Genomic DNA, 19,895 nt, shown 5'->3' with positions numbered 1-19,895 from the left:
TGAATGTGAGGACCAAGGCAAGAGGCTCCCCTGGGATCTTGAAAAACAGGCTGAAACCCCAGCTCAGCAGAAGATGACATATTTTCTCAAATCCAAAACAGTGGGAGCCTATTGAACACAACGGATGGAAGGTTTGAACTCTGCAAATATGAAAAATAACGAGCTCTGTTTCTTTTCTTGTTCGTTAGGGAGACTGCAGCTATGAGAAGGAAATCCGGCCTTATCTTCACTGGGAAGATGTGCACATCTCGGGCGTTCAGAAGAAGAAAAGCGGCTGCGATACTGCAATCGCCCAGAAGACCTCCAAGTCCCGAAGAACTGCCTTGGATGCCTCCAAACGCAGCTCCTCTTCTTTCGCAGAGATGGACACAGAATGGGCCGCTCTCTTTAAGCCCAACAGCGTCAAAGCTGCGAGCAGGGCCCACGTGCGGACAGCAGCCCCTTCCACCCGGGCTTCAGAGGGCATTGGCTCTTCCGATACCTTCTTAGCAAACAATTCTGAGGACCCAAGATGGGCAGAAAAGGATGGAGAAAGCATGGGACAGAATGACAAAACAAACGCTCTCCAAAGAGGCACGTCTCATTGTGGAAGTGAAGGATCCAGAGGATTTCAGAGTCACCCCGAAGAAGCAGAAGAGAGGATCCCAGAGAATGGACACAGTGTGGATTCTGGCTGTGGCCGTCTTGCAGAAGAAAGCTCCCCCGCTTCCTCCCTGTTTTACTTACCCGAATCAGAGACAGACTTGTTTGCAGGTACAGATGCGGGTGAGGGCCCTCTTTGTGGAGAAGACATCCTCAGAGCAGTTGCCAAGCTCCTGTCCCGGTCCCCTCCTTCCCTGAAGGAGATCTTTGATTCTGAGGAAAGGAGGAATGACGAAGAACGACAGAGAGGCTCCGGGCAGAAATCTGGTTCCAGTCTGTCTCTTGGCCCCTTGCCTTCAGAAAACCCGGTTCCTTTAAAAAATCCACCCAGCGCACCTGACAGCATCTCTGGACATAGTGATGTCCATGCACTTGGCCCCTTGAACTTCCATTTGGAAACAAACCTCGCTTCCAGTCCTTCCGTTGGCAAGACGAGCGCTCTCGATTGGGATGAGCTGTTTGATAATAGTAGTGAAGAAGAGATTGGGGTCCTAGAGGGAAACCTGCCTGTGACAAAACACTGTCTAAAGATGGGAAAGGATGGCGATGAAGAGCCTCAAGGGTCCTGTACAAAGTCTGGGAGAAATATGACCCCGGATCAAGCAGTTACGCATTCCGTAGAGGAAGAATGTTTATCGGAGAACGCACATTCACCCATTGGGAAAGGGAAGAGGCCTTTGGTGATTTCAGACTTGTGTAGTCAACCCAATAGTCAAGCCATAGGGACACTTGAATGGCCGTCTTGCGATGACCACGTTCAAGTCACCCACCAAGAACCCGCAGATTCACTGGTCCTTTATGGAGAAGAGACTTTAGAGCCAGCTGGTGATGTTTGTACCGCAAAGGAAGGGAAGCCGGAGCTTCACGAAGGTCTCTTTGATGCGTCTCAGGAGTTGTTCTCTGTCAATTTTGACCTTGGCTTCTCTATCCAGGAATCAGAGGAAGAGGAAGCGAGAGACGGAAGAGATGCCACACCTGGCTTCCTTGGTGCTGATATTTCCCCTTTGGGGAACGTGGCCAGGAAATCCCCACCAACTTCCAGCGAGGGATGCTTCGGCCGGACAAAGTCCTCCACTCCGTTGCACCCGCCGGACCCGCGCTCTGCCCTGCCGCCCATTGAAAGCGTGATCCCCGTGACTTCCCCTCTGACTCCAGCCGGACTAAAACAGCACCCGTCCTTCCATGCTGCACAGCCTGAGTTTTCCACACCAAGACGGAGGCCGGAGGGGCCTTTGAAAGGAACCCTGGGTGGTCTGCCTTCTAGGAAGAGGGAGAGAAGCCCACCCGGAGCGGTGCCGAGCCAAGCCCAAAGCAGCCTGGTCAAAGTCTTGGCCAAGTCAGCTTTTCCAGGAGAGAAAGCAAAGGGAAAGGCGGAGAAGGAAAGCCTGAAGGGCTCCATCGTGCTGCTCCCTGCTCAAGGTAGGCTCTCAACAGAATATTCTAGCAATCTTTGGTATCTATAGCGGAGTACAGAGTATGTGAGAGAGGAAACATGCAGGATGCTCTGGTAAAGTAAAACAAGTAAAAACTTTTATTCCTACATGTAGTATATCTCAGATAAAAGAGTAGACAGAAAAGAACATGATTGACTTTTGGGAGAAGAGCCCCTAATGCTGACTCTCATGTCTGTGGGTCAGGCATCTTGAGGCAGAAAGGAGCTCCCTTCCCAAAGGAATGGGCAGGAAGCCCATTCAATAATAATAATAATAATAATAATAAAACTTTATTTATACCCCGCCACCATCTCCCTGCAGGGACTCGGGGCGGCTTACATGGGGCAGAGGCCCAAACAACATAAGGACAAAATATAAGCAACATAATACAAATCACAATATAAAAAAGATAAAACAGTAATAGGTAAAGGTAAAGGTTTCCCCTGATGTTAAGTCCAGTCATGACTGACTCTGGGGGTTGGTGCTCATCTCCATTTCTAAGCCGAAGAGCCGGTGTTGTCCGTAGACACCTCCAAGGTCATGTGGCCGGCATGACTGCATGGAGCGCCGTTACCTTCCCACTGGAGCGGTACCTATTGATCTACTCACATTGGCATGTTTTTGAACTGCTAGGTTGGCAGAAGCTGGAGCAACAGCGGGCGCTCACTCCGCTCCCGGGATTTGAACCTGGGACCTTTCAGTCTGCAAGTTCAGCAGCTCAGCGCTTTAACACACTTCACCACCGGGGCTCCGAAAACAGTAATACAATATATCAATTAAAACAACAATACAAGGATAAAAAAATTGCATTTAAAACACATACATGGTAAGACCGTAATAAATACAGGATAGATTATTAAAAACCCTCTGGGGCTGATTAATTAATGACTTTTGGGAAGAACAGGGGATTTAAGGCATTATAACTTTCAGAGAAAAGCCTCACTGTCATGCTGATAGTACTTTATTTGTTAAGAAAATGCAGAGAAACCCTTTGCATGGCATTCATTGGCATTATAACAGTTTTCTGCTTTATCCTGCATTAAAAACTCCCATTCTGGAAAAAGAACATCCAAAATGTTAATTGGCTCATCACTTAGTGTGTCATACTGTGTTCAATTCTGGGCACAGCAGTTGAAGGTAGATGTTGACTCTAAGCTGCAGTGTGTCCAGAGGAGGGTCTGGAGAACAAGCCCTATGAGGAGTGGCTTAAGGAGCTGGGTATGTTTAGCCTGCAGAAGAGAAGACATGAGGAGGTCCAGGGATCAAGATGGGAGGGGAAGGAAGTCCTAGGGAGGAGGGGGCAAGCTTGTTTTCTGCTGCCTGGAGACTAGGACGCAATGGAGCAATGGCTTCAAACTACAGGAAAGGAGATTCCACCTGAACATCAGGAAGAACTTCCTCACTGTGAGGGCTGTTGAGCAGTGGAACTCTCCCTCTGCCCCGTGGGGAGGTGGCGGAGGCTCCTTCTTTGGAGGCTTTGAAACAGGTTGGATGGCCATCTCTCGGGGAGGTTTTGAAGGCGATTTTCCTGCTTCTTGGCAGAAGAGGGTTGAACTGGATGCCCCATGAGGTCTCTTCCAATTCTAGGATTCTAAGGAAAGGTCCAGTCTCCCAAGCTCAACCCTTTCTTGCTTCATGGGTCATCTCAGCCAAACGTTTTGGACAAAAGGCCTCCTCTAAAGTAGGCTTCTCCAACCCGCAGCCCATGAGCTGCATGGGTCCCAAAGCAAAATTGTACATTTATGATACTCAGAATATTATGACATTAAAAAAAAAACGTAACTCGATTATGTAATTCTTGAGCACAAACTCTGTAATTGTAAACAATTTGGCCGGAAGGTCTGCTCGATGATTTTGAAAGATCCTCTGAATGGGACAGTGCATAATAAGGATTATTATGTGAGGACGTTTTTAGTTACCTGTGGTGCTGGATATCACAATTTTTATTTATTTATTTATTTATTTATTTATTTTTCAAACTTATATACCGCCACTCCCCTAGGGCTCGGAGCGGCTTACAAGAACCGGCTAAAATCAACAATTTAAAAAACATCTTAAAAACATTTTTTTAAAAAAATCTTTAAAAACATCCTAAAAGCACCTTTTAAAACATCAATAACAGAACTCAAAAGCCTGCCTAAACAGGTGTGTCTTACATGCCCTGCGGAAAGCCGGCAAGTCCCGCAAGGCACGAACTTCAGGTGGCAAGGTGTTCCACAGAGATGGCGCCACTGCTGAAAAGGCTCTGCGTCTAGTTGCCGTTAGACGCAAGGTCTTAAAACTGGGGACTTCCAACAGGTCTTGGTCCTCAGAACGGAGGGATCTCTGGGGTTTGTAGGGGGTGAGGCGGTCCCTCAGGTACATCGGCCCTGGACCATGTAAGGCCTTGAAGGTAAGTACCATCACTTTGAAAGTGATCCGGTGCTCAATTGGTAACCAGTGCAGCTGCCGTAAGATGGGTGTTATGTGGCATCTTATCGGGACTCCCGCAAGGAGCCGGGCAGCTGCATTTTGCACCAATTTGAGCTTCCAGATCACCGACACAGGAAGGCCGATGTAAAGGGCATTACAGTAGTCCAGTCTCGAGATGACTGTAGCCTGGATCACTGTAGCCAGGTTGTCCCTAGACAAATAGGGGGCTAGCCGTCTAGCCTGCCGAAGATGAAAAAAGGCGGTTTTGGTAACGGCGGAGACCTGGGCCTCCATCGTCAATGAAGGGTCCAAGAGGACTCCCAGACTCTTTACTAGTGAAGACGGGCGTAGCGCTTCGCCATCCAGGGTTGGCAACTAGATATCCCCACTGCCCGGTCGGCCCAGCCATTGGTTCTCCGTCTTTGCTGGATTCACCCTCAACCTACTGGAACGCAACCATCCAATAATGGCCTCGAGGCACTGATGAAAACTGTCGGGTACAGACTCCGGCCGGCCCTCCATCTTTAACACAAGCTGAGTGTGTTAAAGATGATAGCCAGACCTCTGTTGTTATTGCAGCTTTAGCACATCTGTCATCATTAGTGTATTTTATATGTGGCCCAAGACAATTGTTCTTCCAGTGTGGTCCAAGGAACCCAAAGGGTTGGACACCCCTGATCTAAAGCTTGTATGTCCCACGTTGACATTTATGCAATGGCTGAAGTCACTGTTCAGAACCAGCCTGACAGATTTAGCTCTCTGCCTGCCCACCCTTCTTCTTCCTTCCATCCCATTATTTCCCAGCAAGACCAATTTGTCCCATTCACCCAGCAGGAGACATCATTCATATTGTCCATTTTGTCCCCGGCGCTTCTGGGGAATGGGAGGCAGACGGTTCTGACGTCTTCTGAGGAAGAAAGACCTGGCTGATCAAAATGAAGCTTCTCTTCTCTCTCTAACCTCCCAATATATTGCAGAAGGAAAGCCACCTTTCCTTATTGTTCCCTGTTTGTTCCCTCCCAGCAGGGCCCGGCACTGACAGCGAAGAGGACATTGTCTTTCTCAGGAAGAATAAAAAGAAAAGAACCATTCTGACGTCTCCAAATGTAAGTCCTTGGGCTGGAATTGAATGCCTTCAGAGGCCACGCACAAACCTCTCCTCCCTGGAATCTCAAGGTGCAATTTTGACATTATTTCCTTTCCTTTATGTCTCCTGCAAGAACAACAGCGGCGACGTTGAGTCACCGATTCACACCATCAAGAAGCGGAGACGTCCCCTCATTGCGGTGAGTCGCCGTTCTGTGCGTTGTGTTCTTTAATGTTCTTACAACACAGCTGCTGCTCTTTCAGGGTTCAGTATTCATTTTTATTCTCAGGAAAACAGTTCTTCCGGCCTAAAAGGGATTTTGGCCCACAATAGGACAGAACCCGCTTAGCTTTCCAGACACAGCAAGATACTGTATACTCTCAGGTAGAAGTCTAGATGGTTTAGTCTAGAGATTGTCCAAGAAAACATGGGCTGACTCTTCCACTGAGCAATAAAAATACTTTGCCTTGACACTTATCCAAATGGGACCCCTCATTTTATCTAATCTGTCCTTGGAAGACCTAAAACATCCCTCAAAATGACCCTAAAAACTTGGGCTGACGTATCCACTGGTTGGGTTGCTGTGAGTTTTCCAGGCTGCCTGGCCATGTTCCAGAAGCATTCTCTCCTGACATTTCACCCACATCTATGGCAGGCATAATAATAAAATAATAACAACTTTATTTTTGTACCCCACCTCCATCTGCCCGAAGGGACTCGGGACAGCTAGCATGGGGCCAAGCCCAGGCAACACAGTAAAACAAAATAAAATACATACATGACATGCATCATTAGCAGATAAAAAAAGGCAACAAAGTAAAACCCAATATGCACAGTAACATGGTAAAACAGTAAAATAGGAACAATAACATAATAAAGTATAGTATAAATCAAAACAGGAATGAAACAAAAGCGAACTGGGCCATGGTGCAAGCACTGAAATTATAAACCCAAAGGGTGAGGTAGAGAGATAAAGTGCTGCATTTAGTGAAGGATTCTCTACTGAAGGGACAGAATAAAGTGCCTCAGATAAATCATCCTGAAGTTGTGAGGTCTGTTTGAAACTAGGCACGTGGGGCATATATATCCAGGGTGGGAGTAAGAACTTTTGTCTGTTGGAAGCAAGTGCGAATGTTGCAGTTGGCCACCTTGATTAGCATTGAAAAGCCTTGCAGCTTCAAAGCCTGTCTGATTCCTGCCTGGGGAAATCCTTTGTTGGGAAGTGTTAGCTAGCCCTGATTGTTTCTTGTCTGGAATTCCTTTGTTTTCAGAGTGTTGTTCTTTATTCAGTGTCCCGATTTAGAGTTTTTAAATACTGGGAGCCAGATTTTGTTCCTTTTCATGGTTTCCATTTTTCTTTTGAACTTGTCCACATACTTGTGGATTTCAATGGCTTCTCTGTGTCGTCTGACATGGTGGTTGTGAGAGTGGTCCAGCACTTCTGTGTTCTCAAATAATATCCTGTGTCCAGGTTGCTTCATCAGGTGCTCTGCTATGGCTGACTTCTCTGGTTGAGTTTACAGTGCCTTTCGTGCCCTTTGATTCGTTTTTGGGCAATGCTGGTGCATGTGGTGGTCCCTATGGAGACTTGTCCTCAGCTGCATGGGATACAGGAGACTCCTGAAGAGATGAGAGGATTCCTCTTGTATCCACTGGTTAATATAATAACTCTGCCTTAACATTTATCTCTAGTCTTAAACCCTGCCCTCGACTTATATGTGAGGCTAATTTATACATTTATAACCCAGCCGGTTGAGCAGCAGCCGGTGGGAAAAAGAAAACCCATGGCCCTCCTCTTGCAGCAGTCAAAGCTTCCAAAACAGTCATATCTGTTTTTGAGGATATTTCCCTCTAAACTGCAACATTAAGGCAAACTGGCACAAAGATATTAGAGAAGGACACCTTCCAAATGGAAAGCTATCCATTATGTTGGTGGTAAGAGAATCCCAATGACAAGTTATGCAATGCAATGTGTTTATACCCTTTCTTTACACCTTTTCACATGGGAGTAGAATCAAGGCTATGCATTTGTTGATTATGCACCAGCTAAACGCCTCTGAACGCAATACAATAATGTATGAAGTTGTATACATACACGTATACACATACACACATGTATGCATACACATATGCACATTCACTATACACACACACATATACGTACACATATACATGTGCACTTACATATCCACATACACACATATCTACAAACATATATACACACATATACACATATGCATATACATAGATATACCGGAGCCCCGGTGGCAAAGTGTATTAAAGTGCCGAGCTGCTGAACTTGCAGACAGAAAGGTCGCAGGTTCAAATCCCGGGAGTGGAGTGAGCGCCCACTGTTAGCCCCAGCTCCTGCCAACCTAGCAGTTCGAAAACATGCCAATGTGAGTAGATCAATAGGTACCGCTCCAGTGGGAAGGTAATGGCGCTCCATGCAGTCATGCCGGCCACATGACCATGGAGGTGTCTACGGACAACGCCGGCTCTTTGGAAATGGAGATGAGCAACAACCCCCAGAGTCGGACACGGCTGGACTTAACGTCAGGGGAAACCTTTACCTTTGCCTTAGATACACATACGGTATGTACATACATACATACATACACACACACACACACACACACATATATACACACACATATAAATACATATACATATATACATATACACACACACATAATGTATACACTTATATACATATACACACACATATATACATACACATATACATGTGTACATATTTATCCACACACATACATATACATGTGTACATACATATCCACATACACACACATATCCACAAACATACACACATACACATATATACATATACATATATACACACATACACATATATACATATACATATATACACACATATATATACATACACATAAACACATTCACAGCTGATTCTATTGTTCATATTTATCACTCCTCATTTGCTTTCCAGTCAGATTTGTCCAGCGATGAAAACACAGATTTCACTGAGAAACCCAACCAAGTGCCGAGGGATGTGAACAGCGGGAGCAAGAGGCCAGTTCCAGGTGCAAAAAGGGAGAAGAGGAGGAAGGGCAGGGCTGGGCTGCAGGTGAGTGAGTGGCATTTCCAAGCGCGGTTCCCTCTCCCAGAACCCGGGGCGAGGATGCGGATACAACCCAGGCAGGAAGGTGTGCCTCTCCCATTGTTCCAGATCCATAAGTAAGTTAGGGAGGGAATCGGCCTCTATCACAGGCACAGGCAAACTTTGGTCTTCCTTCCAGGCGTTTTGGACTTCAACACCCACAATTCCCATCAGATTCTATGGCAATGGAATATAAAACAGTAGTGATGTGATAATGGTAGCTCCTCTCTCGCTGGTGCTTCCTCAGGAGGCCGCCCGGTGCTTCATTGAGGAGGAGGCCGCCCTTTCCGAAGAGGGATCCGCGGGGGTCTCTTCGGACGAGAGCCTGACCTCCGAAGACGCAATGAGCAGCTCCATCGCCCAGTTCCTGAATGACGAGACACAAGACCTGAATGGTAGGCCGTTCGCTTTGGGCTGAGCAAATATTAGTCTGTGGGTGGTGTAGTGACTTTGATAGGGCTCACAACTCTTTTAACCATTTTTGACCTCTTTGGATGACCTTTAGCGCCATTGGTGGAGAGGGTTTCCACCTAGAAATGGAGCATTGACTGGCAGAGTGGGCTTTGATTGTGCTTTTCCTGCCTGGTAGAAGGGGGTACGGCTGGATGGCCTTTGAGGGTCCCCATCAGCTCCAGGATTCTATGATGTCCATTCCTCTTCCTTCAGACCGTCTTTCTCCTCCTCCTTCCAGAGTCTGAGATGCAAGGCGTCTACCTGGAATCGGTGCGCAGCCCAGCCGTGGGCAACCGGTACAAGATGGTGATGCGCAAAGGAGGGCACCATGCGCTGACCGTCTTCTCTCAGGTAGGACTCAAGGCAAGCAGTGCGGTGCGGCAAGACTTGGAGACCAAGGTTGAGTTTGATCTGCAATTTCCACAAAGAATCTCTTCCTCTTCTCAGCTTTTATGCTCAGAGGCGAGCATGTCCCCTTTGCGCACCTTCTGAAAAAGGCACCTCATTTCCCTTTGGAGGCTTGGTTCAAAGGACTGTCTCAATAGGAGATGATTTTGGAGGAGGCAGGAGCCACTGCCTTCACCGTTTGGGGCTTTATTTGATACTAGCTTGGGGACCCGTCAGTGCCTAGATTATTAGAAGAAAGCATTATTTGTTTTGGGATGTTAGGTAATATCACTGAAGTTTTGTCCAAATCTGTGGTTGACTGAGTTCAGTGCTCTCGGGAAAAGGGTGAACTACAACTCCCATATGTCGAGGACAATCATTCCTAAATCCTGCCTATCATAGAATAGTAGAGTTGGAAGAGACCTCATGGGCCATCCAGTCCAACCTCATTCTGCCAAGAAGCAGGAAATCGCATTCAAAGCACCCCCGACAGATGGCCATCCAGCCTTTGCTTAAAAGCCTCCAAAGAAGGAACCTCCACCACACTCCGCAGCAGAGAGTTCCACTGCCGAACAGCTCTCATGCGTTCTCATCTGTGCCTGTATGTGCAGATGGCCCTGTTGGGTCTGCGTGTCAAGTTTGGTGCAGATCTGTCGTCAGCTGGGTTCAGAGCTCTCTGGAAAAGGGTGAACTACAACTCCCAGATTTGAAGTCAATCATCCCGATACCAGGCCTGTATGCACAGTTGGTCATGTTGGGTCTGTGTGCCAAGTTTGGTCCAGATCTGATGTCAGCTGGGTTCAGTGCTCTCTAGATAAGGGTGAACTGTAACTCCCAAAATCAAGGTCCATTCCCCTAAACCCCTGCTGTATGTTCAGTTGGTCATGGGGTATTTCTGTGCCAAATTTTGTCCCAGTCCATTGTTGGTGGGGGTCACAGTATCAGTGAAGGTACTGCAAGTCCCTTCATCCATGGCAAGTGTGGTCCAGGTGCATCATTGGTTGGGTTCACAGTGTTCTCTGGATGTGGGTCAACTACAACTCTTTTAAATCATAGTGAATTCTCCCCAAACCTCTTGTTCAGTTGCTGATCAATTCCTCTGTTTGCTGTGTGCCATAGGAAAGGGTAGGAAAGGGTTAAGGGAGGGGCAGTGAGTGGGGTCATGCAAATTAAGGAACCCTGGGATGTCCAGTCTGAAGGAAAAACAGAACATCTAGGATGAAATGTTCCCCGCATGAAAGCCTTCACTTGGGTGGGGGGCAGGATGGTGTACACTTCAGTACACGGTAATGTTATGTAGTAATTACTGTATTTACAAATTTAGCACCAAAACATCACAAAGTATTGAAAACATTGACTACAAAAACACTGACTACTAAAAGGCTAGTTAAATTAGTCTCCCCGCATAAGTGGTACCTAAATTTCCCTACTTGATAGATGCAACTGTCTTTCGGGTTGTTTAGGTCAACAACGACCTGGGCTATTTTTAATGATCAGGTGCTCAATCCAACGCTGGCTGGCTTCGAACTCATGGCCTCCCGGTCAGTAGTGATTTATTGCAGCTGGCTACTAAACAGCTGCGCTACAGCCCAGCGTTAAGCAACTTTGGTAAAGCCAATCCTTTTTCTTTTTTCCCGATCGCATCTTAAATGTAGTTTGGGAAGGTGAGGCCCTGTGGCAGAGAATACAAAAGGCCCTTCCCTAAACTACATTTCCCAGAATGCAGCGCCCAGCATCAGAACGCCCCAATGGCACCACTCGTTTAGAGTCAGTCTAATAATAATAAATAAATAACATGATTGAATCTGCAAAGAGGACTAAAATAAGTCAGTAGTAGTATAAATCTGTGCTAAGTCGACCTTATGTGGTTGTGTGTCATAAAGAAAGATAGGGCCAGGCTTTTGAATAACAATTAGCAGCACTAATTATTATTATGTATGCTGGAACTCAATTGACAGACCCAGTATTTTAGACTCGAACATGCCCATCTGTAATTTATAAGTGTTTTTATGAATGTCTGATGTAATTTAATAACTTTTTAATTGATTCACAATGTATTGTACAATTTTATATGTGTGTTTTATTGTAAGCCGCCCTGAGTCCTCTATTGGGCGAGAAGGGCGGGATATAAATATTGTAATAAATAAATAAATAGGCATTCAAGGGGATTGCTGTGGTCACTTTTTGGGGGGATAATTTTCAAAAATCCCCAAAGATCTGCAGATAGGTGAATTTTTCTGAAACTTCTGGGAATTGATGCCCTGGTTATATTGTGTGTTGTATATATAATTCAAGGAGATAGATTTTGTAGTGTTGTTTCTTTTTAATATGCTGTTTATAAAAACTTCCCCCAAAGTTTGTCCATGTCTAGCATAGACAAACCGCAGCACTCTCTCCTTTGCGTTCCAGGTTCCGGAGCAGGACGAGAGCTATTTGGCCGACAGTTTCTGCGTTGAGGACAATGTGGAGGACAACTCTGGCGTCGGCTCCTGTGAGGAGGAGGAGGAGGAAGTGCACATCAATTTTGACCTGTTGGAGGAGGAGAGCTTTGCAAATGGGAGGAAACTGTACTGCACTCGCCGTCGGAAGAAGCTGAAGTGCATGGAAGAGGCAAAGGGTGCTCCCTCCTTGCCAAGGAGACCCTCCCGGGTCCGGATCCTGGAAGACTCCAGCGAAGACGAGGGAGAAGTTGGTAGAGAAGAGAAGGGTTCCCACGCGACTCCATCCCTGGAGCCCCACCGGACATTGTCCCCTCGGCCCCCGGAAAGCAGGGCCCACCGCCTCCTGAAGCTGAAGGCTTCCCTGTCGGAAGAGCTGGACTTCCTCCCTCTGCGCAAAAGCCACGGCCAGAAGGAGTCCATGGCTGGAGACCTACGGGATCCCACCAAGGTAGACAGTTGGCCTGAACTCTGCACAGTAACCGTAAGATCTGGGCACCTCTGAGGAGTGGACTGGAGGGAGCTGGGGATGTTTAGCATGGAGAAGAGGAGCTTGAGAGGAGGCAGGAGAGCCAGGTCTCAATATTTGAAAGGAGGTCCCATTCAAGCTTGTTTTCTGCTCCTCTGAAGTCTAGGACAGAAAAGAGTCATACTGCAGGGAAAGAGATTCCACCCAAACATTAGGAAGAACTTCCTGATGTACTGTCAAAGGTTTTCATGGCCAGAGTCACTGGGTTTCTGTGAGTTTTTTGGGCAGCATGACTATGTAGCAGTAGCATTCTCGCCTCACGTTTCGACTACATCTGTGGCTAATGGCATCTTCAGAGGTCTATTGGCAGTGAGGCAAGTGGTGTGTGTGTGTGTGTGTGTGTGTGTGTGTGTGTGTGTGTAGACACACACACACACACATAGGGCTATCCACAAAGTAGGTTACGTTTTGGATTTTAAAAAGGACAAAGTATAGGAGAAATCATTTACCATATGCAGCTGAAAGACACATTCCAATACTACAATCTCATGTAATCCCCACTGAAATCTAGGCACGTCTAATATAGATAAATGAGTTTGAAAAGGTCTGCACCAGTAAATTTGCCGCCTCTCTCCTCTGTTTCCAACAATGGGGCAGCAGCGCAGCGTTTTGCTACGCTGCAGGAAGAGAGAAGGGGGAAGAGCTGAGGACACAAGCGGGGAATTTACTGGAGCAGTACTTCTCAAACTCATTTATCTATATGAAACGTGCCTAGATTTCAGTGGGGATTAATATGAGATTGTAGTATTGGAATGTGTCTTTCAGCTGCATATGGTAAATTATTTCTCCTATACTTTATCCTTTTTAAAATCCAAAACGTAACCTACTTTGTGGATAGTCCTCGTGTATATATATATATATATATATATATATATATATATATACACACACACACACACACACAGAGTAGAGTCTCACTTATCCAAGCTAAACGGGCTGGCAGAACCTTGGATAAGTGAATATCTTGGATAATAAGGAGGGATTAAGGAAAAGCCTATTAAACATCAAATTAGGTTATGATTTTACAAATTAAGCACCAAAACTTATACAACAAATTTGACAGAAAAAGTAGTTCAATACACAGTAACATTATGTTGTAATTACTGTATTTACAAATTTAACACCAAAATATCATGATATATTGAAAACATTGACTACAAAAATGCATTGGATAATCCAGAACCTTGAATAAGCAAGTCTTGGATAAATGAGACTCTACTGTGTGTGTGTGTGTGTGTGTGTGTGTATATACACACACACACACACACACACACACACATATACATACACACACAAACACACACATTGTTGTACTCCAAGGCAGGAAGCACCTCTGTACTTAACCACCATACTCCAGTCCAAGGTAAAAAAGCAAAGCAGTTTATTGAAGATTATATAAAAAGCAGTTCAGCAAAAATAGTAAAAAGTCTAAATGTATGAAATAGTTCACAAGATCCAAGGTACAAGACTAGCATCAAAAACCAGGAATACAAAAGAACCAGGATACACCACACAGCATAAAATCCAATACAAAAAAATCCAGGAACAAACTTTTAAACTTGGAAGCATGAAACATGAACAAACGAAGACATGGAACTAGAATTCCTTTAGCAGGATTAACTTGGCATGGGATGTGGCCTCAATAACCGGCATTGACCAGGCTGCTGGAAAATCCCTCTGGTCTCGCTAATACAGCCATGAAATCATGCCATCTTCCCTGACTACCTTAACGACTTTTTCTCTAACAAGTGCTGTGACCTTTGCCGAATTTGTGAAGCAGCCCGGAGATTAAGAAAACGAAGTCTCTTATCTATGAGCTCATTAACCTCTCTACCTGGCATTTTGTCCTCTGGACTTGCTTCCCTCGAGAAAGTCTTCTCAGCAGCATCTGGGCCTCTCTCTGGAATGTGGCCTTCGCCTTCACCAACTGCAAGAGACACGGAGTGCCCACTTTCAGGATTTAAAATCTCATGCTGGCTCACAGGCCCAGAAATCCCATGATCCACTTTCTCATTGGTATTAGGAGCAGGCACAATCATGGGCTGAAGTACAACATATATATACACACACACACCCCTGTGGACTAATGTCCAGAGTGAGAGAAAGAACCCTGTTTTTAAAGCAACAATTGGCAAGCTTGAATTAGTATGAGTAGTCATGAAGTTTGCAAAGTCAATCGGTGAGGGCACCTGCATAGAGGAAACATGGCCTTCCTGATGGTTAGGGCTGTTCAGCAGAGATATGCTTCAGCATGGGAGTCAGGTGGAGCCTCCTTCTTTGGTGGTTTTTAATGTTAAAATAATTTTTATTAAATTTTGAAAATAATAAAATCCATCTTAGTGGGTTAGGAAAGTAATGGGGGTGAGGAGGGATGGGGGGTAAAGAGGGGAGTGGTAGGAAGGGAAAGGGAAAGGGGTAATAAGGGTATTTGGGGTCGGGGTCCTTGTCGATTCTTGACTTCCATTCTTCTCTATAAAGTTGTCATAATTATTTGTATTATTTATGTTGCTGGTATCATTCTTTTTTTTCTTTTTTGCTAACACTTCTCCTTCGTGTTAAGGGCTTTATAACAATATTCCAACTTTTTCTTTCTTCATCCAGTCCTTTACTAGTGTCCAATCTATCATTTTTTGGCTTATTTTGTGTTGTTGATAGCAAGTATGTTAGGTAGTCTATATTCATTATATCCCATATTCTTTTTATCCATTCTTCCACTTTTGGTATTAATTTCTGTTTCCATAATCTTGCAAGAACTAGTCTGGCAGCTGTTGTTAAGTGTGTAAAGAGTTTATCTTCATTCTTTCCCCATTGGTTACTCGTCATGCCCAGTAGAAAGAATTCTGGGAGTAGTGGTATTTTTATCTTTAACATTTTTTGACATTTATCATGGATTTCCCTCCAATACGGTTTTACCTTCTCACAAGACCACCACATGTGTAGGTGTGACCCTTCACCTCTTCCACATTTCCAGCATTTAATCTTCTTGCCTTTGGTAAATTTTGATATCCTTCTTGGGGTCAAGTGCCACCGATAGAACATTTTCTTACCAATTTTCTTGCAATTCATAGGCATATGTGTAATTAAATTTTCCCCCTCATAAAAGTTCCCATTCCTCTAATAATATAGTTCTTCCTAGATCTCTTGCCCAATTTGTCATGCACTCCTTTATTTGTTCCTTCTCAGTGCTCCATTCCAATAGAATTTTATATATGCTTGCAATTTTCCTCTTCCCTTGTCTAATATTACATCCCATGGTGTTACCTTATCCTCTTCTTTGGTGGTTTTTGAGCTGGATGGCCCACTGGTTGAGGTTGGACTGGATGGCCCTTGGGGTGTCTTCCAACTCTTATGATTCTAGGAGAAGGGCCTTGGTGGTCTATAGGTTTGGCTTAGTGACAAGAAGGCTTCCTTCTGTTGCTCTCTCTCTGCAGGTGGAAAGGCCTTCGGGTGCCTCCTTCTCTTCTGCTTTGGCCGCCTGCCCTTCCTCTTCCTCCCTGAAGGACCCGGCCGCCCTGTGCATCCTAGCGGACAGCCGCGAGATCTCCTCTGGTCCGGAGGTCATCTCCACCCTGAAGGCCGCCCACGGGGTCAAGGTGCAGGTCTGCTCCCTGGGCGTCTGCGATTATGTGGTCAGCCACCGGATGGCGGTGGAGAGGAAGTCCCCGGCGGAGCTCCTCCACCCTGCGCAGCGGAGCAGAGCGGCCCTGAAGGTGCAGGAGATCAGGAGGAAGTTTGACCGGATCTGTGTCATCGTGGAGAAAGAGAGGCCCAAGTCAGGTGGGTCCCTGGCCAGAAGGGGGATTTAACCCTGTTATGACCCTGATGCTCTTTTTGATCCAGAGTGAGATAAGGGGGAATCCCCTTATGATATGAGCAAACTTGGTTTTATCACTATACATGTCACATTTATTTGAGACAAGACATTTAATTCAGTATCAAGAGCTCTCTCAATCATACACACAACAGACCTCTCTCTTTTGAAGAGGGTTAGACATTCCATTGCTGCGGTCCAGGATGTTGGGAATCACCCTAGACCACTCAAATCTAAATGTAGTCAGATAGATGATAGAGTTAGATTAAGGGAATCTTTTCCCTGTTTCCAAAGCATGCCTAGACAGGCTTTAATGTGTTTCACTCTATCCTGTGTACGTCACATCCCTTACTTTGAAGTTAGTAGAAATGTGCATCTTTAGGGACACTAACTTCTCATTGGTCAGAATGTCTTTTATGGCCCCAATAAACTGGACCATGAGGTTGGAACCATTTTGGTTCACTCTTTTCCCTTTGTTCTTCTAGCTAACAAGAAGCATCTTGCCGTCTCTCCTGGCAAGATGTAACTATTTAGATGTTTGGTTTTTTTTTCCTTTCTTATTTTTCCTTAGAAACCAGTCTAGAGTAGACTAGACAGCTCCCAAGCCTTTCTATCTACAATGGAGTTCTTTTTACCTGAATAAATACTTTTTGAACTTTTTACTGAGACTCTGCAATCAATTGCCATCCTAAGCTGAAAGGCTTCTCTTTGCTCACCCCATGTAAGCAACTTGCATTTGAAAGCTTTTGCTTTTGCTACTCTGCTGCATTTTGGTGGAATCTCCCCCAGAGAGGGTTAAATTGAGTCTAACCGCTCAGAGATTACCACAACACAGGAGAATCAGTGCATCTCTGTGGATGGATCTAGCAGCCGAGGCGAGGAGAAATCAAGAAATGCAGACGTGATAGAGTACATCCTTGAGCAAGATGTTCCAGGGTTATCTAGCCTGAATAAGGTGGTGAACCTCAAAACAGCATGTTTTTGCAACTTAATGATAACAGGCTATACGAAAACAGGGATTTCCACGTCTCCACGTCTCCTGAACCATGGTAACACAATGCCCGACCCTCTTCAAAAGACTGATCACCTTTCAAGAGGATGCGAGTATGGATGAATGAAGGTGGGTGTGATTGAGAGCTCTTGATACTGAATTAAATGTAATGTCTTGTTTCAAATATTACATGTATAGTGATAAAACCAAATTTGGTTTCCCTGTTTCTCTTGGCTCATATCATAAGAGAATTCCCCCTTATCTTGATCATATTTGGATTAAAAAGAACATCAGGTTCATAACAACCCAGGCATGGGCCAACTTCGGCCCTCCCTCCAGGTGTTTTGGACTTCGACTCCCGCAATTCCTAACAGCCTACCGGCTGTTAGGAATTGCGAGAGTCGAAGTCCAAAACACCTGGAGGGAGGGCCGAAGTTGGCCCATGCCTATGCTAGATTGTAATGCCAGCATGCTGTGCCTCTTTCTTCCCAGCATCAGAATGAGAAGCCTTAACCGTGTTCATACCTGTTTCAGGAGAGGCCTGCAGGGCTTTTCGCCGGACCCAGCACTACGACGGCATCCTGTCGGCCTTGGTCCGGGCCGGGGTCCGCCTCCTCTTCAGCTCTGGCCAGGAAGAGACGGCCGGCCTGCTGAAGGAGCTGGCTTTGGTGGAGCAGCGGAAGGAGGTGGGCATCGCGTGGCCAGCGGTTGAGGTCACACCACGTCAGGAAGGGGCCCTGCGCTTCTACCTGAGCATCCCTTGCGTGGGGCACCCGCTGGCCCTGGCCCTCTGCCACGCTTTCCGCTCCATCCGGGAGGCTGCCAATAGGTACGTACAGCCCGTGGAGGGCTTTCTCGGTCAGCCCCCTCCTCATTCAACACGGTAAGGGATGGATGAACACTTGGGATCTCTCATAGAGCAGAGTTCAGTGTAATCAGCATTGTATGTAATCTTACAGGCAACAGTGTCATGAATACTTTTTGAACCTTAAAAATGTTCTTTTATCAGTTTTCAGTGAGACAGAGTGCATCAGGCACTTCCAGATAAAAAAGTAGACACACAGACCCCAGTACTGGTTTTATAATGGCTATATTGGTTACAAGAACATACACTCCAAAATTCACTTGTAATTCATGCTTTCACTCGCTCATACTCATCATCCTTCTCCATTCAGGGTTCTTGGGAGGTGGTTGTTCAAAATGCTGCATTTCTCGTGTACAGTACAGTAGTCTCTCACTTATCCGACATAAACGGGCCGGCAGAACGTTGGATAAGCGAATATGTTGGATAATAAGGAGGGATTAAGGAAAAGCCTATTAAACGTCAAATTTGGTTATGATTTTACAAATCAAGCACCAAAACATCCTGTTATACAACAAATTTTACAGAAAAGGTAGTTCAATACGTAGTAATGCTATGTAGTAATTACTGCATTTACAAATTTAGCACCAAAATATCACAATATATTGAAAACATTGACTACAAAAACATTGACTACTGCGTTGGATAATCCAGAACGTTGAAGCGAATGTTGGATAAGTGAGACTCTACTGTATTGGTCATGGGAGGATTAGATAGCAAGTGGGACAGCAGCCCTATTTGGGTCCCATTTGGATCTGTGTAGATTTGTTCATTAACCCTTAGCACAGACATGGGCAACCTACACACAACAAATATTGTGCAGCCCCTTATCTATGGATTCACTATCCAGTTTTACTTACTCCACTTTCTCTTTGTTCCCTGAGAGCATTTGTGCGCCTCTCTAGATCCTCCACAATGTGGTTCCATGGGATGCTTCCACCCCACATATAAGTCAAAATACAGAGTGTGCTATTATCCGTTTTTGTGGGGATCCTGGGAGGTATCCCATGAGGATACGGGAGTCATATTGTTGGAATTGTGAGAGTTGAGGGCTGAAGTTGGCCCATGCCGGGGCTACTGGGAGCACTGCCTTTTGCTGTCCCTCCCTCCATGGCTCCTCTCTGCTCCTCTCCAGCTCTCCCAGTGAGATGGCGGCCCGCACCCAGGTGAGCCAGCAGAAGGCGGAGGAAGTCTTCCAGTACCTGCGGCACCCTTTCGATGCCCAAATGCTGCCCAACGGGAGCCTCTGACTGGCCCACGGACCTTGGAAGCAAATGCACTTTACTGTAAGATATGTAAATAAACTTGGACACAGAAAAGAGTCTCTGTTAACGCAGGCTCTTGCTTTTCTCTCAGGCGGTGGGGACGCCTCCTTTTTAAGGGAGCTTCAGCAGAGCAAAGGGAAGGACAGCCAGGAGCGCTGCAAGGCATTTGCCTCAAAAGGAACAAATAAAAAAGCTATTTTTATAGAAAAACACCTGTAATAACACTAACAAAATTTGAAAAAAAATCTGTTCCTGGTTTGAAAGTGTTCTTTCCTGTTTAATAGTGTGGCACTCCATTTGAAATTAGTTATGTTCCAGAATCTTTGCTTTTGTGGCTCCCACAAACTAAGTTGAATTGGTTGAGACTCAGTGATGAGATAGCCAGTGAAAACCTAGAGCAAAATATGATACAGGAAGTTTTTGCAGTTTAATAAACTTTCCCCATG

At 45.5% G+C, this 19,895-nt stretch overlaps 1 protein-coding gene across 2 annotated transcripts in view; it reads left to right on the top strand.

The window, feature by feature from the left end:
* The window catches only part of fancm (FA complementation group M), a 66,838-nt gene extending 47,332 nt beyond the window's left edge, over positions 1 to 19,506 (top strand). Inside the window, exons 14-23 of one of the 2 annotated variants that reach the window (XM_062968727.1) lie at positions 189 to 2,061; positions 5,514 to 5,593; positions 5,708 to 5,773; positions 8,543 to 8,680; positions 8,961 to 9,108; positions 9,405 to 9,517; positions 11,963 to 12,442; positions 15,952 to 16,297; positions 17,857 to 18,151; positions 19,320 to 19,506. In XM_062968727.1, coding sequence (XP_062824797.1) covers positions 189 to 2,061; positions 5,514 to 5,593; positions 5,708 to 5,773; positions 8,543 to 8,680; positions 8,961 to 9,108; positions 9,405 to 9,517; positions 11,963 to 12,442; positions 15,952 to 16,297; positions 17,857 to 18,151; positions 19,320 to 19,434 — 3,654 coding nt within the window. In that variant the 3' untranslated portion in view covers positions 19,435 to 19,506. Of the gene's footprint in view, positions 1 to 188; positions 2,062 to 5,510; positions 5,594 to 5,707; positions 5,774 to 8,542; positions 8,681 to 8,960; positions 9,109 to 9,404; positions 9,518 to 11,962; positions 12,443 to 15,951; positions 16,298 to 17,856; positions 18,152 to 19,319 lie in introns of both variants that reach the window. The other variant, XM_062968726.1, reaches the window with a different exon arrangement.
* Positions 19,507 to 19,895: the final 389 nt, after the last annotated feature.

This window comes from Anolis carolinensis, chromosome 1 (genome assembly GCF_035594765.1).
Source record: "Anolis carolinensis isolate JA03-04 chromosome 1, rAnoCar3.1.pri, whole genome shotgun sequence".
In the NCBI taxonomy this organism is placed as follows: Eukaryota; Metazoa; Chordata; class Lepidosauria; order Squamata; family Dactyloidae; genus Anolis; species Anolis carolinensis.
Note: the sequence above shows the minus strand (reverse complement) of the source record. Positions and strands in the feature narration are given on the sequence as shown.